This window comes from Chelonia mydas, chromosome 23 (genome assembly GCF_015237465.2).
Source record: "Chelonia mydas isolate rCheMyd1 chromosome 23, rCheMyd1.pri.v2, whole genome shotgun sequence".
Lineage (NCBI taxonomy): Eukaryota > Metazoa > Chordata > Testudines > Cheloniidae > Chelonia > Chelonia mydas.
In genome coordinates this window covers 8,051,828-8,077,725 of record NC_051263.2, presented here as the reverse complement: position 1 = coordinate 8,077,725, position 25,898 = coordinate 8,051,828, and the positions used below count along the sequence as shown (strand labels likewise).

General features: G+C 48.2%; 1 protein-coding gene across 5 annotated transcripts; it reads left to right on the top strand.

The window, feature by feature from the left end:
• Positions 1 to 24,599, top strand: LOC102945134 (zinc finger protein 391). Of its 5 annotated transcripts, none has more exons than XM_037884445.2 (5): positions 1 to 213; positions 17,331 to 18,310; positions 20,206 to 20,332; positions 22,393 to 22,506; positions 23,081 to 24,596. In XM_037884445.2, exons 1-5 carry the CDS (start codon positions 180 to 182, stop codon positions 23,425 to 23,427), a joined length of 1,602 nt encoding a protein of 533 aa, XP_037740373.1. In that variant the 5' UTR covers positions 1 to 179; the 3' UTR covers positions 23,428 to 24,596. The 5 variants fall into 5 exon arrangements, with proteins under 5 accessions (XP_037740373.1, XP_037740374.1, XP_037740375.1 ...); XM_037884446.2 differs by having other exon boundaries at positions 84 to 213; positions 23,117 to 24,599; XM_037884447.2 differs by lacking the exon at positions 1 to 213 and adding an exon at positions 13,336 to 13,973.
• Positions 24,600 to 25,898: the final 1,299 nt, after the last annotated feature.

The following is a 25,898-nucleotide window of genomic DNA, read 5'->3' as shown; positions in this document are numbered from 1 at the left end:
ACAGACCCACGCCGCTGCCGGGAGGGCTTCGGGCCCTTTCCGAGCCGGCGCAGAGGCCGGGCTAAGCCCCGCCCCGGCTGAGCCTGACGGGCAGCGGGTCGCTCCAATCGGGAGCTGGGAGCCGAGCAACGCGTGTCCGTTGGGGCCGAGGGGACGAGGCCCCCCCCCAGCCCCCCAGCATGGAGCCGGCCGCCCGCGCGGGCCCTCGCGCAGGTGAGAGAGCGGCCGGGGGTGCGGCGCGCGGCAGCGTGACGTCGCGCCCAGCGATGGAGTGACGTGGGCAGGGGCAGGCCCAGGGAGAGGGGCAGGGAGGGTAGAGACAGGTAGCGGCCCAGGGGCAGGTGGGGAAAGGGGCTGGCAGGGAGCGGGGGCAAGTGAGGATAGGGGCTGGAAGGGGCAGGTGGGGTTAGGGTCTGGCAGGGAGTAGGGGCAGGGGCAGGCGGGGATAGGGGCTGGCAGGGAGTAGGGGCAGGGGCAGGTGGGGTTAGGGGCTGGCAGGGAGTAGGGGCGGGGCAGGCGGGGTTAGGGGCTGGCAGGGAGTAGGGGCAGGGGCAGGTGGGGATAGGGGCTGGCAGGGGGTCGGCCCAGGGGCAGGTGGGGATAGGGGCTGGCAGGGGGTCGGCCCGGGGACTGGGGGGATAGGGGCTGGCAGGGAGCGGAGGGATAGGAGCAGGTGGGGATAGGGGCAGACAGGAGATGGGGTTGGGGTAGGGACATGTGGGGATAAAGGCTGGCAGGGGCTCTGGGGTAGGAGCAGGTGTGGATAGGGGCAGGTGGTGGCATGTGGGGATAGGGACTGGCAGGGGGGTGGGAGTAGGGGTAGGGGCATGTGGGGATAGGGTATAGGGGCTGTTAGGGGTTATGGGGTAGGAGTAGGTGGGGATAGGGGCAGGGGCAGGCAGGGCCCAGGAATAGGGACAGGTGGGGATAGTGGCAGGCAGGGGTTGGAGTAGGGGCTGGTAGGGGCATGTGGGGATAGGGTATAGGGGCTGGCAGGGGCTCTGGGGTAGGAGCAGGTGGGGATAGGAGCAGGCAGGAGATGGGGTTAGGAGTAGGGACATGTAGGAATTAGGGCTGGCAGGGGCTCAGGGGTAGGAGCAATAGGGGTGGGTAGGGGCAGGTAGGAGATGGGGTTAGGGGCAGGTGGTGGCATGTAGGGATAGGGGTTGGTAGGGGCTCAAGGGTAGGAGCAGGTGCAGATAGGGACTGGCAGAGAGTCGGGGCAGGGGGGTGGGATTAGGGGAAGGTAGGGGCATGTGGGGTTAGGGTATAGGGGCTGGTAGGAACTATAGAGTAGGAGCAGGTGGGGATAGGGGCGGGCAGGCAGGGCCCAGGAATAGGGACAGGTGGGGATAGTGGCAGGCAGGGGGTGGGGTTAGGGGCAGGTAGGGGCATGTGGGGATAGGGGTTGGCAGGGGCTCCAGGGTAGGAGCAGGTGGGGATAGGGCCAGGCAGGGGCAGAGGCAGAAGGGATAGGGGCTGGAAAGGGCCCAGCCCAGGGGTGGGGGTAGGTAGGGGCCCAGGGGTAGGCGGGCAGGGCCCAGGGGGACACTGGCGGTCTCTGTGGTGGCTGTGCAGTGACCGAGGGGCGGCACAGGGCTCCCTGTCAAGGACCCCAGGGATGGTGCTCCCTGGGCTGAGTCTGCTCCCCTTGGAACACCAGCTCAGCACCGGACTGAGTGTGGAGCCCCCCAGTGCAAGCTCAGAATCTCTTGGACAGCAGCGTCTGTAGGGGTTGCACATGCACTGTGCACTTGTGAGATCATAAAGGGTAAAGTGGCTACAATCGTTCCTCAGTTTCCTATTCCCATCTGTGGCAGCGAGAAAGAGCTGTTGAGTTCGCCTGCTACCCTGTAACAGTTTTTCTCTGAGCTCTCTTTGGATCAAGACCTATCCTGTATTTTGTCTTATGTTAACAATTTTGAATTTCTGATAATTTTAAAAACAAAGCAAAAAATCCATTTTTGTTTTGTGCCCTGTCCACATGTAATGGCAGACTTGCAGGCTTTGGGCTACAAGGCCTGTCCATCCTGTGATGGACTCATCCTGTTAGCTGTCAGCCACAGCTGGTCTTTTTTGCCTCAGGGAAATACATATACCTGGCCGGTGCTCAGTGTGAACACGAAAATCCCATGATACCTGCCTCAAGTTTTACCTGCTGGAGAAATCCATGTGGATCATCTCCGTTCCAGAAGAGAGAGGATCTTCCTCTAGATTGGACCAGGCTCCCATGAAGTCATCCTCTGATAGTGCCCATACTTGCTGGTGCACCACTCCTATAACCACTGTGGACAAGAAGTTGATAGCAGAGAGAGACTCCGCACTAGTGACCTCTGCATTTGTGACCCTGGTTTCAAATCCAGCACCAAGAGACGAGGGAAGTCGGAGCACAGAGGCAGACATGGATCCAGGAACCGCTCAGTGTCCTTCCATAAGGAGAGGTGGAGACCAGGATCAGCCCTCCAGGGACAAGACTACTAAGCTCTCTACAATTGCAAAGGCTAGTGAACCTCTCTCAGTCATAAGCTTGGCTCTGGAGAAACATGTCCCAGTACCGATCTTAACACCATCCATAGGACTGGTACTGACGTCAGCAACACAGTTGTGAATGGAACCTGCGGACTCCTTATTAGAGGAACCAGTACTGACGATGTCCCAGGTACCACTGCCTCAATTGGCACCAATGCATGCTCCCATCATGGCACTGAAATCGCTGTACAAGTTGGCAGCAATCATTGAGGACGTTTCTTCATCATCCCTATCTCCAGGGCACTCATGCTTGCTGATCTCATAGAGAACCCTTCCCTCTGAAAACCAGGGAAGGCTCTGTGGAATGGTCTAGAGGCTTGTCCCTCCAACCCCTCTATGGGTGGCACTAGACTGGCCAACCACAAGCAAGCTAACAATATCGATATAACATGCCACCATGGACATGCTGGGGACTCCCATCCCATGCCTCCGGGGGCTGTTCTTCCCACCCTAGAAAGAGGAGATTAAAGTCCACCTGTGCACCGGTAGTCAGATTGCTATCATCTTTCTTGGGAGAACAGAAGCAGGGAGTTGAGGTGAGTGCATCTGAATGGGGGCACCCTCTCTTCGTGTCCAGATGAAGCTGTCATCTCTGCCAACATCAGCTCTGGACAACTTCAGGGCTTTCCAGGAGCTGCTTTCCAGAATTGCAGAGACCCTGGATATAGAAACCTCTTTAGAGGTTTGACAACCTGTGCTCAGCTACACCAAGCAGAGTCACCCTTCCGATTAACAAGAGTATCCTAATAGTCACAAAGTCACTGCAGCAAACGTCTACCACCGTACCCCTCCCACAGCCAAACAAGCAGAAAGGCACTGTGTGGTGCCACAAGAGGGTTTTGAACAGTACTTTATGCACCCAGTGCAGTGACCCAGGCCTCAGCTAGTCTATGCCTACTGTGAGGTGAGCAGAGGCAAACCAACACACTGGAGGGTTATCTTAAATTTTAAACTGTCCAACTGAAAAATCCCAGAAATTTGGCAGGAACAGTAATAGAATATAAATAATAGAATAGAATATAAATAATGTAAAGTAGCATCAAATACTTGCTCAGGAAAATAATAAACTTTAAATTACCATCACAATAAGTTTTTTTTACAACACGCTGTGTCACCCCAAGAGGGAATTGACGACTCCTCTCCCTGGCTGCAAAGTCCAGCTTCACCCCAGCTGTCACATCTTTTCCTCTCTCTGGCTTTTGATGCTCCATTACTTCAATGCTACAATGACTGCATCTCTTTCCAACAGATGCACCCACGAACAACAGCTCCTCAGCTGGAGGGCCATACACCTTCCCAGGCACCCAAACTGTATTCCTCTGTCAGTGTCTCAATGGTTACCTCACTAGCCATACGCTCTGTGCCCCTTGTGGCCAGGCTACTTGTACACTGCCTTTCATGGTCCAACTTCCTCTCCCCAGCTTCCTCAGCAAATCCCCTGTTTGCCTCAGTGCAGTCTCTTTTTACCTCCTTCTTCTTGAACTGCCTTCCCACTGCCAATTCTACGGCAGATTCCAAGCCCCTTCTCCAGCTTGAGCAGCCCTCTTGTCGACTGTCTCTTTCCCCCAGGACAGCACTCGATGCTGCTTCGTAACATATGCAGGCCCTAACATTTCCCTGTTGGTCAAAACTGCAGCAGGTGCTAGTGCCAAGGCCAGGATTATGACATCCAGCACTAGGCTCATTAGTAGTATCTGCTGTTCGTGAAAAATCAAAACAAACAAAAAGTAGCCCCCAAGATGAGGATCCAAAACAGCTGGACCTTTTTGGGAGGAAGGAGCATAGCTCTGCCTCACTCCAACTTCATATTTCAAACTGCCACTCCAGACTTGGTAACAGGCAACAGGTTTGAAACGAGAATTGAATGCCACATTCACACCAGTGGAGAGTTGACCCTTCCTTTGGATGTCACTTTTCCCCATTCCATTGAATATGGGCTGTCATAGCAACAGACAGATGGATGCCAGACATAGTTGCCTTTAGCCACTCTGTCCAATTCCAACCTCTGCCCCTTTCCCTGTCCTTCAGGGACCCGTCTCATAAGAATACTGGGGGTGTGGGGGAGAACCCAACATGTTGCCTCCTGCTTTGTCAAGAAGCCATAGATGAAGTACCTCGGGAGTACAGGGGAAGAAGCTGCTATTCCTTATATTTTCTTATCCTGAAGAAGAAAGGGGAAGTCTGTGTCCTATCCTAGACCAGAGAAGATTGCCTTCCTTGGCCCATCCCTTCAGGCTCAAGATTGGTTTGTGGCTCTATTACAGTGTGGTCTTGGTCCATGACTAGGGCATCTAGGTGCTACCATAAAACAAATGATAATAAAACTTACAAAGACACCATAATAGAGGCTCAACTTAAACGTATGCCTAAAATTAAAAAAACACAGTAAAAGAACTAAAAAAGAGCCACCATGGCTTAACAACCATGTAAAAGAAGCAGTGAGAGATAAAAAGGCATCTTTTAAAAAATGGAAGTCAAATCCTAGTGAGATAAATAGAAAGGAGCATAAACACGGCCAAATTAAATGTAAAAAATGTAATAAGAAAAGCCAAAAAGGAGTTTGAAGAACAGCTAGCCAAAAACTCAAAAGGTAATAACAAAATGGTTTTTAAGTACATCAGAAGCAGGAAGCCTGCTAAACAACCAGTGGGGCCCCTGGACGATCGAGATACAAAAGGAGCACTTAAAGATGATAAAGTCATCGCAGAGAAACTAAATGAATTCTTTGTTTCAGTCTTCATGGCTGAGGATGTTAGGGAGATTCCCAAACCTGAGCCGTCTTTTGTAGGTGACAGATCTGAGGAATTGTCACAGATTGAAGTGCAACTAGAGGAGGTTTTGGAATTAATTGAGAAACTTAAACAGTAACCAGTCACCGGGACCAGATGGCATTCACCCAAGAGTTCTGAAAGAACTCAAATGTGAAATTGCGGAACTATTAACTGTGGTTTGTAACCTGTCCTTTTAAATCAGCTACTGTACCCAGTGACTGGAAGATAGCTAATGTAACGCCAATATTTAAGAAGGGCTCGAGAGGTGATCCTGGCAATCAGTGACCAGTCAGTCTAACGTCAGTACTGGGCAAATCAGTTGAGACAATAGTAAAGAATAAAATTGTCAGACACAGAAGAACATAAATTGTTGTGCAAAAGTCAACATGGCTTCTGTAAAGGGAGATCGTGTCTTACTAATTTATTAGAGTTCTTTGAGGGGGTCAACAAATGTGGACAAGGGGGATCCAGTGGACATAGGGTACTTAGATTTCCAGAAAGCCTTTGACAAGGTCCCTCACCAAAGGCTCTTATGTAAATTAAGTTGTCATGGGATAAGAGGGAAGATCCTTTCATGGACTGAGAACTGGTTAAAACACAGGGAACAAAGGGTAGGAATAAATGGTAAATTTTCAGAATGGGGAGGGGTAACTAGTGGTGTTCCCCAAGGTTCAGGCTTAGGACCAATCCTATTCAACTTATTCATAAATGATCTGGAGAAAGGGGTAAACAGTGAGGTGGCAAAATTTGCAGATGATACTGAACTGCTCAAGATAGTTAAGACCAAAGCAGACTATGAAGAACTTCAAAAAGATCTCCCAAAACTAAGTGATTGGGCAACAAAATGGTAAATGAAATTTAATGTGGGTAAATGTAAAGTAATGCACAATGGAAAAAATAACCCCAACTATATATACAATATGATGGGGGCTAATTTAGCTACAGCTAATCAGGAGAAAGATCTTGGAGTCATGGTGAATAGTTCTTTGAAGACGTCCATGCAGTGTGCAGCGGCAGTCAAAAAAGCAAAGGGGATGTTAGGAATCATTAAAAAAGGGATAGAGAATAAGACAGAGAATATCTTATTGCCCTTATATAAATCCATGGTGCGCCCACATCTTGAATACTGCATACAGATATGGTCTCCTCATCTCAAAAAAGATATACTGGCATTAGAAAAGGTTCAGAAAAAGGCAACTAAAATGATTAGGGGTCCCATATGAGGAGAGATTAAAGAGGCTAGGACTTTTCGCCTTGGCAAAGAGGAGACTAAGGGGGGATATGATAGAGGTCTATAAAATCATGAGTGGTGGGGAGAAAGTGAATAAGAAAAAGTTATTTACTTGTTCCCATAATATAAGAACTAGGGGCCACCAAATGAAGTTAATGGGTAGCAGGTTTAAAACAAATAAAAGGAAGTTCTTCTTCACTCAGTGCACAGTCAACCTGTGGAACTCCTTGCCTGAGGAGGTTGTGAAGGCTAGGACTATAGCAGGGTTTAAAAGAGAACTGGATAAATTCATGGAGGCTAAGTCCATTAATGGCTATTAGCCAGTGTGGGTAAGGAATGGTGTCCCTAGCCTCTGTTTGTCAGAGGGTGCAGATGGATGGCAGGAGAGAGGTATCTTGATCATTACCTGTTAGGTTCACTCCCTCTGGGGCACCTGGCATTGGCCACTGTCCATAGACAGGATACTAGGCTGCATGGACCTTTGGTCTGACCCAGTCTGGCCTTTTTTATGTTCTTATGCTACCATCCACCTGGCTCACAGGAAGTACCTAGGGAGCCCAGTCATTACATGTGAAAGGGGCCAATTTTATGGCTTTGCCGAGGTGGCAGGTAGATGTTAAAGCTGAAACCTAACAAATTAGATTTGCCAATTTGATAAATATTATAGCCAATATTTTAATGGAATCTAATAATGATAACCCCTTTTCATTGAGTCTGGGGTTTACTAATTTTAACATTGGGTTTTTCTCAGGTCTGTATTTACCTTGTACAGTACTTTTCAAGTCAGGACACTTTTAGTTATTCTTAACCAGTCAACAAGTTCATTAATTCATCAACAACCACATAGATATGCAATCAGTAGTTTTATAGATTAAGTTCAGATATCAGAGGTTCTAGGCATGTACTGAATAAAACAGACTCTCCTGCAAATGTTTTATATAAACAGCATTGAGGCCATGCAGTTATAGTAGAGAACAACACAAATCACTAAGATTTCTTATTACATTTATTTATCAGCAATCAGTTCTTTAGTATCTCTAATATGTTTATCACACTTTAAGTAGTTCTCCAAGGAGTAAGGATGCACTTAGGGCACGCTTATGGTGAGGTCCTTGCTATTTCTAGTGTTTGGTTTGGACTAGTATAAAACATCAAGAGCAATTACTTAAAGTTAAAGGGCCAATTTACTCGGTCTTACAAAGAAGAAACATGTATAGCATTACTTAATTAAAATCCAACATACGATTCTTTAGGGTCTTACTTGAAAGAGAACATATGGCAGCCTGCATATATGTGATGCTGCTTGGCAGACTTCACTTGAGGCCATTGCAGGCCTGGCTTAGATCTGCCTATTTTACTGAAGACTGCATGAGCAAAAGGTGTTCCCCCGCGTGTCCTGTCAGCTTTCCCCAAATAATTCCTAGAGGAGCTCTTTTAGAACAACATCCAATCTTGATTATAAAATTGCCAGTGATGGAGAATCCACCATGATCTTTTGGTGAATTGTTCCAGTGTTTAATTAGCCTCACTGTTTTAAAAAAAAAAGATACCTTATTTCCAGTCTGAATTTGTCTAGCTTCAACTTCCAGCCCTTGAATTGTGTTATAGATAGGGCCCTACCAAATTCACAGCCATGAAAAACCTGTCACGGACCGTGAAGTCTGGTCTTTCGTGCAGGGCTTTGGAGCAGAGCCCGGAGCTGGAGCGCGGAGCAGCTCCGGAGCAGTGGAGCTGCAGGTTTTTGCCTGGAGTTGGAGTGGAGCCGGAGCACAGCTCCAAAGCTTTTGTATGCTTTTACCCTATACTATACAGATTTCATGGGGAAGACCAGTGTTTCTCAGACTAGGGGTTGTGGGGGGTTGCAAGGTTATTGGGGGGGGGGGTCATGGTATTGCTACCCTTACTTCTGCCAGCAGCAGTGCAGACGTACGGGTGGGCAATACCATATCATGTGACCCTTACTTCTGCGCTGCTGTCTGCAGAGCTGGGTGGCCGGGGAGTGGCGGCTGCTGACGAAGGGCCCAGCTCTGAATGCAGCGGCGCAGAAGGGTGGCAATACCACACCAGGCCATCCTTACTCCCAGCCAGCAGCCGCCGCTCTCTGGCTGCCCCGCTCTGAAGGCAGCACCGCCGCCAGCAGCAGCGAGAAGTGAGGGTAGCAGCACCGCAACCCCCCTGCAATAACCTTGCAATACCCCCGTGACTCCTTTTTGGGTCAGGGCCCCCTGTAATTACACCGCCATGAAATTTCAGATTTAAATATCTGGAATAATGAAATTTATGATTTTTTAAATCCTATGACTGTGACCAAAATGGACATGAATTTGGTAGGGCCCTAGTTATAGAATCAGGATTAGAAGAGACCGCAAGGGTCATCAAGTCTAACTTCCTGCCAAGATGCAGGATTTCTGATGTCTAAACCATCCTATCCAGCCTCTTTTTGAAAACCTCCAGCGAAGGAGCTTCCACGACTCTCCTAGGCAGTCAGTTCTGTTGTCCTGCTGTTCCTACAGTTAGGAAGTTTTGCAGCTGGAGCCGTGAAATTGACAAGAATGACAGCCAACAACCCTGTAAGTAACGCAGTGTCTACACCGACACTGCATCGCCCTGGCTACGCTGATAGAAGCCCTACGCCTCTCGTGGAAGTGAAGTTATGAAGTCATGGAGTAGGGCACTTACATCAGCAGGAGAAGGCTGTAGTGTGGGCACTGATATAATTAGGTCAATGTAAACTGCCTTACGTCAGCCTAACTCCGTAGTGTAGACCCAGTCTAAGTCTTAAACTGGTGTGCTGTAGTTTGAACCCATTGGCTCGTCCTGCCCTCTAGCAAGAGAGAATAATTTTTCTGCTTCTTTTTTATTGCAGCCTTTCAAATACTTGAAGGCTGCTATCATGTCCCCTCTTAATCTCCTTGTTTCCAGACTAAACATACCCAGTTCCTTCAGCCTTTGCTCATATGCCTTGAATTCCATCCCTTTGATCATCTTTGTCGCTCGCTTCTGGAGCCTTTCCAGATTCACTGCATCCTTTCTATGCATTGGTGACCAAAACTGGATACAGTACTTCAGCCAAGGCCTAACCAGCACCTAGTAGAAAGATACTCTCACCTCCCGTGACTTGCATGCTATGCCTCTGTTAATGCAATCCAAAATTGCATTTGCTTTTTTTGCAACAGCACAGCTCCACCACAACTCCTAGATTCTTCTCAGCAGTGCTGCTGCCAAGCCAGTTATCCCCTATTCTGTATTTGTGCGTTTGGTTTTTCTTCCCTAAGTGTAGCACCTTACAATTGTCTTGTTAAGTTTCACTGTGTTGTCTATAGCCCAGTTTGCCAATTTATCAGGATCCCTTTGAATTTTAGCTCTATCCTCCAAAGTGTTTGCAGCTCCCCTTAGCTTTGTGTCATCCGCAGATTTGATGAGTATGCTCTTTAGCTCTACATCCAGGTCATTAATAAACATGTTAAACAACATCAGACCCAGAACAGATTCCTGTGGAACCCCGCTTGAGACCTCCTTCCAGTCTGATATCACTCCTTTATAGTTACCCTTTGTTTGTGATTGTTTAACCAATTATGTATCCACTTAATGGTAGTTCCACCGAGCCCGCATTTCTCCAGCTTACTTATCAGAATGTCATGTGGGATTGTGTCAAAAGCCTTGCTAAAGTCCAGTAATAATATATCCACTGCATTCCCCCTGTCCTCCAAACCAGTTACCCTGTCAAAGAAGGAAATTAAGCTGGTTTGGCATGATTTGTTCTTAGTAAATCCATGCTGGCTGCTAGTCATCACCCCTTCATCCTTCAGGTATTTGCCAATGGAATGTTTTAACATTGCTCTAGTAGATCCCAGGTATTGCAGTCAGGCTGACTGGTCTGTAGTTCCCTGGCTCCTCCTTTCCCCCCTTTTTAAAGATGGGCACCACTTTAGCCCTTCTCCTGTTTTCAGGACCTCTGCTGTCATCCATGAGTTTACAAATATTATTGCCAGTGGCTCCGAGATTTCTTCAGCTCTTTCCTTCAGCACCCTCGAGTGAATAGCCTCAGGCCCTGCTGACTTGAATTCATTCAGATGAGTCAGAAGATCTCCGCCATGTTCTTATCCCAATCTGCATCCTTTTCCCTTTATTGTCTGTGATAACTTCACTAGTCATCCGTTCACATTATTTTTTGTGTGACGACTGAAGAAAAGTAGGCATTGAGCAGCTCTGCCTTCCTATCATCTTCCATTACCAGCTCACCTTCTCCATTGAGGAGTGGGCCCACACCATCCCTGATCTTTCTTTTTGACTGACATATTTGTAGAATCCCTTCTTGTTGTCTCTAATATTCCTTGCCAGCTGTAATTCATTCTTTGCCTTGGCTTTCCTGATTTTGTCCTTATATGCTCATGCTATTCCCATATATGCTTCCTTGGTGACGTGCCCCTCCCTTTCCTGTAAGCATCCGTTTTGGATTTTAGATACCTAAAATGCTCCTTGTGCAGCCACATTTGTCTCCTGTGGCTCTTCTTATCTTTCCTTTGCATTGGAATAGCTTGCTGTTGAGCCTTCCGTATTACATCTTTTAGGAACTGCCAACCCCCGTTTGACTCCTTTTCTTCCTAATTGATCTTTCCTATTTCTCTCAGTTAAAATCTGCCTTTCTGAAGTCCAGTATCCCTGTTTTGCTGTTTTCATGTCTTCCTTTCCTTAGGATCTTGAATTCTGTCAGATCATGGTCACTTCCTCCCAAGTTCCCAACCACCTTTGTGTTCACATCTAATTCATCAATGTTGGTCAAAACCAGATCCAAAATGGATGACTCCCTAGTTGTTTCCTCAACTTTCTGAATCAGAAAGTTGTCCCCTTTCTTTCTCTGCTAGATTGAAGAGCCCATTATCAAATACTCATTCCCTGTTAGTTCTCTCGTACTTTTGTTCCAGGGAGTCAGTGGTTTTTACTGCTCAATATGAGATCAACACAGATTAGTTATGTTGCTGTCATATTATCACATAATATAATTGAAATAGTCTTGTTTATTTTAATTTTATTTTTTTCAATTGTTACGGGCAACTCCTACTTATTACTGCCTGAAATGTTGTATCTTTTTTAAATCAAAAGGCTTCCTGTTTGTTATAATGAAATAGTTTTATACTTAGACACAAACCCAACACAATTGCAATAGATCTTCTACAAAGTATGCCTTGTAAGGTATCAATGGGAATGTTATAGTCTGCTAAATATTATTACCCTGTTTATATGAGTGTATTATCATTGTATATGAAGTTATGAATCCTTGCTGTGTGTTTGTATCTCAAACATGTTGTGTTCTTGGGTAACACCCGCAAGGCAGATTTACATCAAGACCAGCCAGCCATGGTTCATGGGCCATCAAGGAGAATCAGCTCTTCCAATGGGCTCCTCCTGAAGATGTCTCAGAGAGGACATAGGCAATGGAGGCCCAGTGTCTCAGCAGGGCACGTAGGACGTGTGATCCATGACTCCATGTTGGAGAGAGTAACTTTCCATGCGCATGCGCTGAAGGTATAAATGGAGACTTTTTCCTGCTCCTCATCTCTGGACTATGGTTTCTAACAAAGGGCAGCTTTGAACAATGAGCTGAGAACCCCCAGTCTTTTGGGTGATCTAGAGAGACTTACTGGAAGCTAGCAGATTTAACATCATTGCTGTTATCCTGATCTACAAACTCTGAAATCAACTGTAATGTACATGATGCATTTGAATCTTTTAATACCTTTCTTCTTTTATTATATGAATAAATGTTTAGTTTTTAATTTACTAAAGGATTGGCTAACAGCATGGTTTTTGGGTAAGATCTGAAATATATTGTGACCGGTGGTGAGTGTCTGGTTTTTTGGAACTGGAAGAATCTAATACATGTGATTTCTGGTTTTAATCATCATTTATCACAGAAGTCTGGTTTATCTGGTAATGCATGAGGGCTAGAGGGCCTGAAGGGGACTGTCTGTGGCTCCATAATAACTAGTACAGTATTTGGAAGCAAACATTTGTTACTGCCTTGGTGACATCTTATGATAGAGTATCCACCAGTCTGGGGTCTGTGCCCTGTATTGCAGCAGTCTGACCTGAGATAGGCACTCTTAGCTGTGTCCCATGCCAGGCAGCATGACGTTGGGTTTGTGTCAAAGAGTAAAACTATTGAATTACAACACAAAGAGGAGACATGTTGATTATGCACTACTTCTGTAGGGGAAATAATGTAAACATTAAAAAAAATGAAATTTCCCCAAACAAATTTTCAGAAATGAAAAAAAAATTGTATTGAAATTCTTTCCCTTGGGACGTTGAGTTGAAATTGACATGCTTTAGCATAAATAAAATTGTTGAAATAACTTTTTCTGGCAAAAAACTGACAAATGTCGAGCCAGCTCTTGTCTTCTGTGCCGTACAAGTGAACAGTCCTGACTAATAAATGGATGTGTCACTCCGGCCCTGTAACGTTGTGTGTCTTACAATGCTTTGCTGAAGTAGCCCCTACCTGGGCCACTCTCAAACAGCCTTCCAGCTTGCAAGCCACACCCTGGTTCTCACCAGCTTTGGTTATACTGCAGGGTGACCCCAACACACCCCCAGTCTTAAATTTCCCCCCAGAAATATATGTCCTGTACTGCCCTGCCTTCTCCTGGACAATACAAATTATATTAAGTCTGCTATTTCTTTAATAGAAATAATATGCGCATAACTTGCCACCCCAAATGCAGATTCCCAGACACTTCAATTTAAACACACTGGATTAGATACAATGATAAAGCAAGTTTATTAACTACAAAGAAATAAATAATGAGGCATAAAAATCAGAAATGGTTATAAGAAAAATAAAGATAAAACGTTTACTGATATCTAATTTAATGAACTATCAGATTCAAGCAGTTTCTCACCATATGCTGTCAGCAAGCTTACTGACCAAATTCTGCAGGTTAGAACCCCTCCCGCAGATTCCAACAAAGGCTTCCTGTGTTGTTTCAGGTGCATTGAATGTGATGGGAAGGGAGAGAGAAAGGGGGGTGCCTTGGGGTATTTGTCCCTCCCTTTTATAGTTTCAGTCCCTCTCTTGGGAGTCATTTCTAGCTGGGCACCAGGAGCAGTGTTCCCTCGAAGCTGCGCAGCCGCCCAAGAATCAATCAAGTGCCGCCCACTGATTAGCAGAGCCGCGCACGTCCGGCACGTGTTCAGGTGCCCCTCCCCCCCTGCTCTGCAGCTGCGCTGCTCCTGCCCTCCGCCTTGGAGCCATCTGATCCACCAGCTGATTCCAGGACCCTGCTGCTGGCTGTGCAGAGTAGGGGGAGGGAGGCGCTGACGTCAGGGTTTTCCCCTCCCCTCGCTTCCCTCTGCCTGTGTACCCCATCTCTGCAGAGCGGGGGAGGAGGGACAGGGCTCAGGAGCAGGACGGAGCTGCTGTGGTCTGAACGAGGCTTCCGGTGAGTGCCTCTGGGCTTAAAGATAGCGCACGGTCTCTCATATACTTCCCCAGCAGCCAGCACACACACACACTGTCTCTGTCACACACCCACAGTCTCTGTGTCTATGTCTCTCTCTCTCACACCCACACACACACTGTCTCTGTCACACACCCACAGTCTCTGTCTATGTCTGTCTGTCTCACACTCACACACACTGTCTCTGTCACACACACACAGTCTCTGTGTCTATGTCTCTCTCTCTCTCACACACACAGTCTCTGTCTATGTCTGTCTCACACTCACACACACTGTCTCTGTCACACACACACAGTCTCTGTGTCTATGTCTCTCTCTCTCTCTCACACCCACACACACACTGTCTCTGTCACACACACACACAGTCTCTGTGTCTATGTCTCTCTCTCTCACACACACACAGTCTCTGTCTATGTCTGTCTCACACTCACACACACTGTCTCTGTCACACACACACAGTCTCTGTGTCTGTCTCTCTCTCACACACACATGCTGTCTTTGTCACACACACACAGTCTCTGTCTGTCTCTCTCTCACACACACACACGCTGTCTCTGTCACACACACACAGTCTCTGTCTATGTCTGTCTGTCTCACACTCACACACACTGTCTCTGTCACACACACACACAGTCTCTGTGTCTGTCTCTCTCTCTCTCTCTCACACACACACACACACACACTCTGTCTCTGTCACAGACACACAGTCTCTGTGTCTATGTCTCTCTCTCACACACACACACTCTGTCTCTGTCACAGACACACAGTCTCTGTGTCTGTGTCTCTCTCTCACACACACACGCTGTCTCTGTCACACACACACACAGTCTCTGTGTCTATGTCTCTCTCACACACACACAGTCTCTGTCTATGTCTGTCTCACACTCACACACACTGTCTCTGTCACACACACACAGTCTCTGTGTCTGTCTCTCTCTCTCTCACACACACACACGCTGTCTCTGTCACACACACACACACAGTCTCTGTGTCTATGTCTCTCTCTCTCTCACACACACACACACACACACAGACACACAGTCTCTGTGTCTATGTCTCTCTCTCACACACACACGCTGTCTCTGTCACACACACACACAGTCTCTGTGTCTATGTCTCTCTCTCTCTCTCACACACACACACACACACACACACACACACACACAGAGACACACAGTCTCTGTGTCTATGTCTCTCTCTCTCACACACACACGCTGTCTCTGTCACACACACACAGTCTCTGTGTCTATGTCTCTCTCACACACACGCTGTCTCTGTCTCAATGTCTCTCTCTCACACACACACTGTCTCTGTCTCACACTCACTTTCTGTCTGACACTCACACAGTCTCTCACACACACACAGACACTGTCTGCCACACTCACTCTCTCACGCATACACACACACTCACACACACACACTGTCTGTTTCACACTCACCTCCCAACACATACTTGTGTTGTTATTACTTCTTGGTACTTCCTTCAATGCACATATATTCTGTGTAATTTTATTCTTTCAAGGTGCTGATGTTTTAGTTTTTTGATTGGTCATAATTTTATTTCTCTCTAATGCTTAAATTTAATTCTTTTGAGTAGTGAATTCTAAAATGCCTAACTTGTCTTGGCTGCAGTAATTATCCCTATTAGTAACTTTTTCGAAAATATATATTATATCTAGGTTTTCTGTTTCTGCTGGTGGCACACATCCGCACATTACCATTGGTGCACATAACCAAATTCCATCTGCACATGGATGGAAAAACTTAGAGGGAATATTGACCAGGAGCGAAAGAATCTATGTGGAAGGATGTTCCCTGCTGCATTTTTGCTCCTATTTGAGCTTTCTTTGTTTCCCTTCCTGCTTGATGACTCTATTTACTGCTTAAATGCAAATTAAGCAGAGCACATGTTCCTGTGTTTGAGACAGACCTGTTTCACAACCTCAGTTTGGGCAGGGCTGTGGGTTTGGAACATGTGTTGTTAACACCACACAGTGGAATCTAGTAACTTCACATACAAATGTGGCCACACACTTTTTATCAATACTGACCAGCAAATTACAAGTTTTCAAATGATACCCTACCAGGCATACTTTGTACCAAGTTTATTACAATAGTATGTAGGGTATGAATACAGAGGTATGTTCTGTCACACCTTTACATTGGCTAGAAGCATCAGTGAACCTCATGCTCTCATGGCTTATCCTCCTCATGCAGCCTGTCACAAGGAGCAGGTGAAGCCGAGACCTCATCCGAAGTTTATCCCCAATGTAGTCTCAAAATTTCATCTGAACTAGTCTGTTGGCTTATGTGTGTCCTCTCCCAAGCCCACTCTCTGGATACTTCAGGGGACTTATAGCACAATGCTGACAGAACAAAACCATCCATCTCCTTGTCTCTTCATAGCCATCTCTGGTGCTTTGAGAGGGCAGGCTCTTTTGCCCCAGAGGATAGCCGCATAGATCATGCAGTGCATCTTGATGTATTGCCAGATGGCTGATGGGCCTCTCCCTCAGGCCATTGAGGCTCACTCTGCTGCAGCACAATCCACATCATCTGCTTGTATCTGAAATCTGCAAAGCACTGTGCTCTTGACCTAGCTGTAGGTCAGATGCCAAGGACTGGAGAACAGTGCTACAATCTCAGTTCAGCTAGATCAGCTGCCTTCCAGATGGAACATTGCTTGCCAGCCACTTACAGCAGGATCCACACTGGTGTGTATTTGAAGCCGTGAGAACGGTCACTTACCCTATGGTAACTGGTTCTCTGGGATGTTATCAGTGTGGATCACGTGATCTACCCTCCATCCCTGCTTGTTTGGAGCCCTCCACCTACAGGATTCTGAATTAGGGAACTAAGGGATGGTTGTTGCCTTTCCATGCTTTATGGAGCTCTCAAATTGGAGCGCAAGGAAGTGCATGGTGCATGGATGGCCCTGATGGACACGGTTTTCAAGTCTCTTCTCCTGCACACCTGCACTAGAACCCACATTGACAACAGCATCTCAAAGATCCGCAGTTACGGTAAGGTAAGGAATGGTCCTTTGCATGGAGGGGGCCATTAGTGCCACGATTTGAGAATATTTTTTTAAAGCCTTCAAATGAGGAGGCAGAGAGTAGGAGCCCCGACAGCTGCTCCCCAGGCCCCTTCCTAGTGTTGTTTTCTGTCTTTGTACTATCCCCTCCCTGTACTCTCTTTCATCCAAGGAAGCATTGAGAGATTCACTGCTTTGGTTTAAACTCTTATGATTAATGATTTATTGGTTACAAACCTTTCCCAAATGTGTGTGTCTCCAAAGCCCAGGGAATGACTTGTGTCTGGATTCTGTTTTTCTTGCAGATAAGAATGGGATGGGGGCTGACAGTGAGGAGGCCGGGCTAGCTCAGAACGCTCCTAAGACAGTGGATTCTCTCATGGCATTAACAGAAAGGTTCAGAGAGAGTGATTCCCAGGGTCCTGGCAAAGAGGATTCCTCTGGGAGTCCGAGCGGGACACAGTGGCAGCAGCAGGGGGACACTGTAGGGAAGAGACAGAGTAAATCTGACTGGGGCCAGCCAAAGAGCCAACCAAGAGAGAAGCCCCATCAGTGCCCTCAATGTGGGAAAAGATTTGGACACAGTTCACACCTTATTACCCACTGGAGAGTCCATACAGGAGAGACGCCCCATCAGTGTGCTGAATGTGGGAAGAGGTTCAAGCACCGGTCCTCCCTCAATACGCACCAGAGAGTGCACACAGGAGAGAGGCCCCACCAGTGTCTTGAGTGCGGGAAGGGCTTCCGGCACAGCTCCCACCTGATCACGCACCGGAGAGTCCACACAGGAGAGAAGCCCCATCAATGTGCTGAGTGTGGAAGGAGATTCCGACACAGCTCTTCCCTTAACACGCACCGGAGAGTGCACATGGGAGAGAAACCCCATCAGTGTACTGAGTGCGGGAGGAGATTCCGGCAGAGCTCGCACCTGATCACCCACCAGCGGGTCCACACTGGAGAGAGACCCTACCAGTGCGCTGAATGTGGGAAAACCTTTGCTGGCCACTCCGCGTTTGCCACCCACCAGTGGATCCACACTGGAGAGAAGTCCCACGCGTGCGCTGAGTGTGGGAAGAGGTTCCGGCACAGCTCCTCCCTCCATGCCCATCGCAGAGTGCACACTGGAGAGAAACCCCATCAATGCACTGAGTGCGGGAGGCGATTCCGGCAGAACTCACACCTGATCGCGCACCGGAGGGTCCACATGGGGGAGAGCCCCTTCCGCTGCCCTGGGTGTGGGAAAAGGTTCAGCCATGGCACAGACCTCATTCGACACTGCAGGAAGGTGAGTCCCCAAGCTGCCAGGGCAGGGGCGGGATACAGGGACACGCTGTGACATTACCCAGGGTACAATCTGGACTGATGAACAGCTGTGTCATTTCAGTGCTCCAACTTGGGGAGCCTTTTACACTCTTTGAAAGCTAGCACTCCTGGTCCGCTCACACAGAGCCTGCAGCATGTAAGTTACTCCCACTTATAGTGTCTGAGTGCTGCAGCTAGCCACTTTTGATTTACACTGCAGAGCAACACCAGCAAACTCCCAGACCTGGACCGTCCCCAGAAATGTATGCCTTGGACTGCCCAGCCCACTCCTACACAATACAAGCTCATACAAAGCCCTCATTTTATTAATAGAAAATGATAAGCACAAATCCTGTTATCCCAAATGGAGTTTCCCCAGCACCTCAGTTCGAACACACTGTTTTAGATAAAACAATGAATAAGTTTATTAACTGCAAAAAGATTTTAAGTGAATGTAAGTCATGAGGCATGAAGGTCAGAATTAGTTACAAGAAAATAAAAGCTTATGCTCAAATACATTTGTTAGTCTCTAAGGTGCCACAAGTACTCCTTTTCTTTTAAGAAAATAAAAGTAAAACACAACTAATGCCTAATTAAACAAGTGAATTTAAAGCAGTCTCTCTCACCATGTTACAGCAGTCTTACTCACTGAATTTCTTCCCGTCAGAGTCCCTCCTCCAGTCCAAAGCTGTTTCCTTTGTTCTTCAGATGTTGTGGATGCCGTGGGTAGAGAGAAAGGGAGGAATAATTTGGGACATCCACTCTCCCTTCTTATAGTTCTTTTTCTTCTTCGAGAATCATCTCCAGCTGAGGTTCAGAACAGAAAGTCTGTGTGGATGGAACCCCCAGCTGTTTCTTTATCAAGAGGTAGATTTTCCCCCCACACCCTCTTTCCTGCCAAAGAATGGTGACTTTACCAGGTGATGGTCTATTTGATTTTTTTGACACCTGGCTGAAGCATTGGCTAGCCTTTTCTCTCTGGGGAACTGGTTTATGACTGCTCCCCAGACTTCGAACATGGCTTAGTAACATCTTATAACTTTATATGCACACACATTTTACTAGGACAATAATTACCAGCAAATTATGAGTTTTCAAATGATATCTCACAAGGCATACTTTGTACAAAATTTATCATAGCCCTGTAAAAGGGGTGAACGTAGTGGTACAGACTGTCACACGCTGTCCTCCCCAAAGTGGTACAACCTGTTCCTGGGCCTTAGGGCTTGTCTACACATAAATGTTAATCCATAATACAGTAGGGTGTGAATGTAAATGGATTAACTATCTCAGATTAACTTGACGTGTGGATACGCTTATTCTGGGATAAATGTGCTTTATTCCAAATTAGCTTAATCCAAAAGTGAATTAAACTAATTTGGAATAAGGCATGCTTATTCTGGAATAAGAGCCGGAATAGTCTAAGCCCTCAGAAAGGCAGCTTTCTCTGTTGTAATAGAACGGTTTCTCTGCCTGTCTTGTCCACTTACTGTAATAAATATTTAAAACGAAACCAGGGTTTGGACAGGGCCAGAATCATCCTGTCTAAGGGCATGAACCACCCGCTAACTATTGGGGGAGAGGAGAAATTTCCCTGGGGGCAGGGCTCCCATATCTGCCTTCTGCAGGGTTTGGGGCACCTTCTTCCAGGCTGTCGTCAGAGACTGGATACCAGGCACCAGGCTAGAGGGAGCCCTAGGTGCCTTGAATCCAAGGCCAGAGCCACACAGGCATCACTGCGTCTTGCCTTTTTCCTCTCAACAGAAAGCAAAGCTGCACAGAACACGCACTGCAAGCCCCTGCTGCCCCATGCGTGGCTGAGCAGTGGGACAGGCCCGGGAGAGGCAGGCACTGAGGAGGAGGCGTTTGTTGTTCCAGGTGCCGCTGACGTTTGCAGATGTAGCTGTGCATTTCACAGCGGCAGAGTGGGCCCTTCTGGGTGAGAGGCAGCGGGAGCTCTACCGAGACACGATGATGGAGAACTATGGGAACGTGGCCTCTCTGGGTAAGGGATTTGCTTCTCCACATGTATTAGAGTCCTGGCCTTGGCTCAGGGTTTCTCGTCATCCCTTAGCATTCCTAGGGCTCAGCTTCTGTAGTTCCCAGAATCTGTGTGAGAAGCTGTCATCCTCCACTCCCAGAGCCACACCAGCAGGAGACGGGACAGACCAGCTTTCCTAGGTTCATAGCGTTTAAGCACAGATGGGTTCATTAGATCATCCAGTCTGACTTTCTGCATGTCACAGGCCCTGACATGTCACCCCTATACCCCTGTTTTGAACCCTGTGACTTCAGTTAAACTAAAGCCCTTGAGACGTTCCACCATTGTGAAGCACAGGCAGAGAATAGGAGAGATCCAGGCATCACTAGCACCTGAGGCCCCTGCAATGGCAGGGAATTGGTTAATGGTGATCCGAGCAGGCGACCCTCGTCCTGTGCTGCAGTGAAAGGTGAAAACCCCCTGTGGTCCCTGCCAATCTGACCAAGGGGAAGATTCCTTCCCAACCCCAAATCCAGCATCAGTATGACCCCAGACATGTGAGTGAGGGACCAGCCGGGCATCTAGAGAGAGGATTCTCTGCACCACGTCAATCCACCAGCCCACCCCAACCAAGATCCTGTCTTTAGCTATGGCCAGAACGCTGATGCTTCAGAGAAAGATGGAAAAATTCCCTAGATTACAGTTGAGCATCAGTGAGGGGAAAATCCTTCCTGACCCCTTCAGGTGCCTGTCTGAAGCCACGCATCTTGAGGGTGGATTATAGTCATTAGGATCTCCAGTACGTGTCCCCAGAGCACAGCACTGTGCTTGGAAGAGGAGACTTCTGGGTGTCTTGCCTACTGCCCGTACTCAGAAAGTCTCTAGCTGTGTTTTTGGGTGGGGTGGGGAGCTAGGGGATAAACACTTGCTCTGTGCCAGAGTCATAAAGCCTCTCGGGGTAGGGTGGGGATACCCTGGCCCTCGAACAGGGGCCAGTCACAAAGAAAAGTGCCTTGTAGCCTGGGACCGGGATTTCTCAACATCCCGGTGGCTAGTGGCTGCCATGGAAACCCAAGGAGAATGTTTCGGGTTGCAGTGTAAAGCTGTGAGTTGGAGGGGAAGCGCTCACTCTGGGTTGGATGGATGGATGGTTGGATAGGGGAATTCTGGTTAATTCCTGCAGAAAACGGCCCTGAGCACCTGGGGCCTGTTTAACTCTGAGATCCTCTTTTCTCCGGTCTCACTTGCCTCTGGTTTCAGCCTCCAGTCTAGCGATGGGGCGACCCTGAACTCCTGGCCTGTGTCTCTTTACACCGACTGAATGAGTCTCCCTGCTACAGGGAGGCAGTATACAGGCTGCAGTGCTAATCGCTTTGGGTTAACCCCGTTGTGTTTGGTTGCCATGCAGCCAGATTGGCTCTCGATTCCAAGGGCCTCCCAGAGGTGATGCGTGGGGAGGGGACATGGGGAGGTCAAGTGCCCCCCCCGATTGGCCTGCCATGAGCGAGGAGGGAGAGGGGCTCTACCTTCCCTCCCTGATCTTCTCCACCTGTACCTTTGGCTGAATTGGCCGGGCAGGGAGCAGGACAGAGCCACATCTTCCTGAGACAGCCTGGCTGGGAGGCAGGGTGGCTCACTCCCTGCCTGGGCTTGGCTGCGGTGCAGGGGGGAGCCCCTCACCGCAGGTAACATGGGGCAGGGAGAACGTGGCAGCCCCAGACTCTGCCAGGAGGGGTGTCACTCGACAGGGGAGACACGTGTGGCGGTCACATGTCCTCCCCTGTAGCTTGTGCCCCCTCAGTCATAACTTGCCCCGAGAGGGGGAGGGATTGGATTTAGCCCTCTGAGTTGGAGATAGAGGGTCCGTTGGCATTTAGCAGAGGCGCTGGTGTCTTAACAGGGGCACATCAACTCCCCTCGCAGACACTTCGCCTCCCCAGAAGGCTTCTGTGATGTTTCCCCAGCTGTGCAGATCCCGCCTCCTTGTGGGCACGGGAAGGCTGGCTGGGGTTAAAATAATGGAACAATAAATGCTGAGACATTTGGCTTGCTGGGACCTTACCTTTGGACTTTCCCATGAGCAGGGATTCCCGTTCACAAGCCTGACATCATCTCCTGCCTGGAGCGGGGGGAGGAGCCCTTTGTCCCAGCTGCCCAGGGCCTTGAGGAACCAGAGATCCTGAGAGGCATCTACACAGGTGAGGGATGGGATAAAGCACCTCCAAACCCATGGACGAGTGAAATGAAATGTTGGGACCCTGGCAAAGCGGCGCGAGCGCCCCCAGCTCTTCCTCCTCTGGTGAGCTCTGCGGAGCCAGGTCTTGGCCGGAGATGTGCAGTGTTTGTCATGGCTCTGAGCAGCCTCTTTCCGCCTGGGGGATTTGCCCCCCGAGTACCAGAGAGTTCTGGAGCCGTACTACAAAGTGTAAACGTAGAGTCCTGAGGCCAGAAGGGACCATTAGCCCCATCCAGTCTCGTGTCCTCAATCACCCAGGCCAGAGAACCTCCCTTGGAGAATCCTGCATCCAGCCCCTGGCGAGTGACTGAGCCAGAAAGGATCCTAGGGATCCAAAGAGAGAGACCCCTGCAGCCCCCCTGCTCTGTCGCCTTCCCTTCACTATTCCCTTTCCTAGCTGTCCTCGCCCATCTCCTCCCCTCGGCAGATGGATGTTGTGCATTCAGCTCTGGGGTTCCTGCTCTGGGAGTAGTGGTTATCGGTGACACACCTGTGTGCGGTTCCTATTCACAAGGTTCCCTGTCTCCCACCCCCAGGGGACGGCTCATACCCAGATGGCTTCTTTATCCCAGATAATGACAGGATTGTGTCTCCGACTCGAGAGTCCTCACCTGGGAATCCCGACTGGAGAGCGAGCCAAGCAGTGGGCACCCTTTGGAGCTGCACAGAGACAAACCCGCTCCGTGCACTGACTGTAGGGGGTGTCACAGCTGGTGTTGCATCAGAGACACCCCGCCGGATAGAAACCAGCAGGGCTGCGTCCCCCGGGCCCAGGGGGCCCCATCCCACCAGACACATTCTGCATCACACACCATTGGAGGCATGTGGGGTCAGCCGTGAGTTGTGGTCTCAGGGGAAGGGAGCACATTCCTGGGGTGATTAATTGCTTGGGAATCAAGTAATGGGGGGGCATTGGGGTAGAAACCAGAAGGGAAGGATTCCTGGCTGTATCACTGGCCTGCTGGGTGACCTTGGGCAAGTCACTGCCCTGCTCTCTGCCTCAGTTTCCCTGTCAGTAAAATGGGGATAATGTTACTGACCTTTGTCAAACACTTTGGCGTCTAGTGAAAAAAAAAACACTAGACAAGAGCTGGGTTTTATTATTTTATTTTATTTTATTTTATTTTATTTTATTTTATTATTAAGGAGCATCTTGGGCTTATTGATCATTGCTTAGGTGCCAGTGATCATGACTTGATTACATTTGTCATGTGCAAACAGAATAATGTCCAAACCAGTATAATTATATCTACACTTGTACTTTAAAAGGGCCAGTTTCACAAAGCTGAAAAAAGTGATGAGTCAAATGAGCTGGGAGAAAGCATTTAATCAGAAAATTGTGAATGCTGTTTTGGAGTTGTATAAAAACATTGTACTAGATGCCTAAAAAGCCCAAATTCCCCAAGCAAGAAATAAAGGCTATTCATGTGGAAAAAAAACAACAACCTGGCTTAGAGACATGAAAGCAGCTATAAAAAAAATACAATATGTAACATCTGGGGGAAAATGTAGAAAATTGCTAAGGGAAGTGAAAGGACACAAGGAGATTATCTAAGGCCAGCCGAGTTAAGGACAATAAAAACTCATTTTAAGAATATTCAGAACAAAAGAAAACCTAATAATAGTATTTGTCCATTACTGAGGCAGGATACTTGGCTAGCAGGACCATTGCTCTGACCTAGTATGACTGGCCTTATCATAGAATCAAAGAATATCAGGGTTAGAAGGGACCTCAGGAGGTCATCTAGTCCAACCCCCTGCTCAAAGCAGGACCAGTCCCCAACTAAATCATCCCAGCCAGGGCTTTGTCCAGCCTGACCTTAAAAACGTCTATGGAAGGAGATTCCACCACCTCCCAGTCTACACCCCCTATCTGGTCTCCTGCATGTTCCCACCCCCCTTACTTCAGGGGTGACTTGGGGAAGAACAGGTGTTACCTAGCAGCTCTGTTCTTGCTGAACCAGGGCGCAGTACCCAGACTGTCTGGCTCATGAAAGACACCCCCTCCTGCCTTATAGAATATTCGGGTTGGAAGAGACCTCAGGAAGTCATCAAGTCCAATCCCCTGCTCAAAGCAGAACCAACCCCAACTCAATCATCCCAGCCAAGGCTTTGTCAAGCTGGGCCTTAAAAACCTCTAAGGATGGAGATTCCCCCACCTCCCTAAGTAACCCATTCCAGTGCTTCACCACCCTCCTAGTGAAATAGTGTTTCCTAATATCCAACCTAGACCTCCCCCACTGCAACTTGAGACAACTGCTTCTTGTTCTGCCTCTGCTTAAACCAAATCTGCATCAGAAGAAAGACTTACAAAAAGCAATGAAAAGGCAGCGTGAGATGCACCTAAACCTCTCTGGACAAGGATGACAGGATTCAGGAAACTCCCCGAGCCTCATTTGCATGGACGATGGGACAAGGAGGCATCTCTATTAGCATACAGAATGGAGAACAGAGATTCCAAGGCAAGAACTGCACAGAACTCTGGGACCAGGGAAGCCCTGAATGATGGGGGATCTCTGCTCCAGATGTTAATGAACCCATGCCTGCACACACCAAGCTCAGTAGTTATCAGACCAATTCTAGTAATAAATCCTTTATTGGGATCCAAAATAGTGAAGCTCTCTAAGTGCATTGTGAGCTCCCACCAAGGAACACCACCCGTAGCCAGGAATGATCAGCTCCCCTGTCTAGCCTGAACAAAACAACTTTGGTAGTGTCCCTTGTTTACACATAAACAAAAGTAGTCTTCTCCCTTGAACCATTGTTGTTTCTCTACAAAAAAATCCTGCTCATGCTCAAGGAAGTGTTCTGATGCCTGGATCCAAAATCTGCATCTGTTCCATTGGGACTTTATGTTCTCCTGACTGATCATGCTGTGGGCTCTGCCTGTCCCCAGCACTCCGGACCCTCACCTACCCACCACCGCCTGGGACCCCTGATGGATTCACGCTTCATGGAGTGGTGAGAACTCAGTGTGCTCTCTCCCCCTACCTCGTGGGTGTTTTTTGGTTTCCTCATTTGCTCTGCAGCAACGCTCCTCGTACCTAAGCTAAAAGATCCCTGCAGCACCCAAAAATCCTGAGGGGGTTTGCTCATCAAGTGGGTCACTACCAGAACACAATTGTAACGTGAAAGTGGGGGTAGAGACGTGCTGAACCAGAGACATATGCGGGTGACAGCTTGGAGGTGCTGTTTGACCCACTCTGCTGAGTCCAGGGACATATAAGGTGTCAGCTGGGGAGTGTTGATTAACCCGGTGCTCTCAGATGCACTCTATTAGTGTGTGTGTGTGCGTGTTCGTCTGATTCTGGGGCTAGAGGAACCCAGCCCTGGGGAACCTGTGTCCTGCAGGAT

What these genes read in the sequence shown, in the direction of transcription:
- LOC102945134 (XM_043534792.1), top strand. Translation starts at nt 17,243, where the DNA reads ATGATTTATTGGTTACAAACCTTTCCCAAATGTGTGTGTCTCCAAAGC. An exon ending in TCATTCGACACTGCAGGAAG is followed by an intron (nt 18,311 to 20,205) that starts GTGAGTCCCCAA and finishes TTGTTGTTCCAG; the next exon opens with GTGCCGCTGACGTTTGCAGA. An exon ending in CCTGAGAGGCATCTACACAG is followed by an intron (nt 22,507 to 23,080) that starts GTGAGGGATGGG and finishes TCCCACCCCCAG; the next exon opens with GGGACGGCTCATACCCAGAT.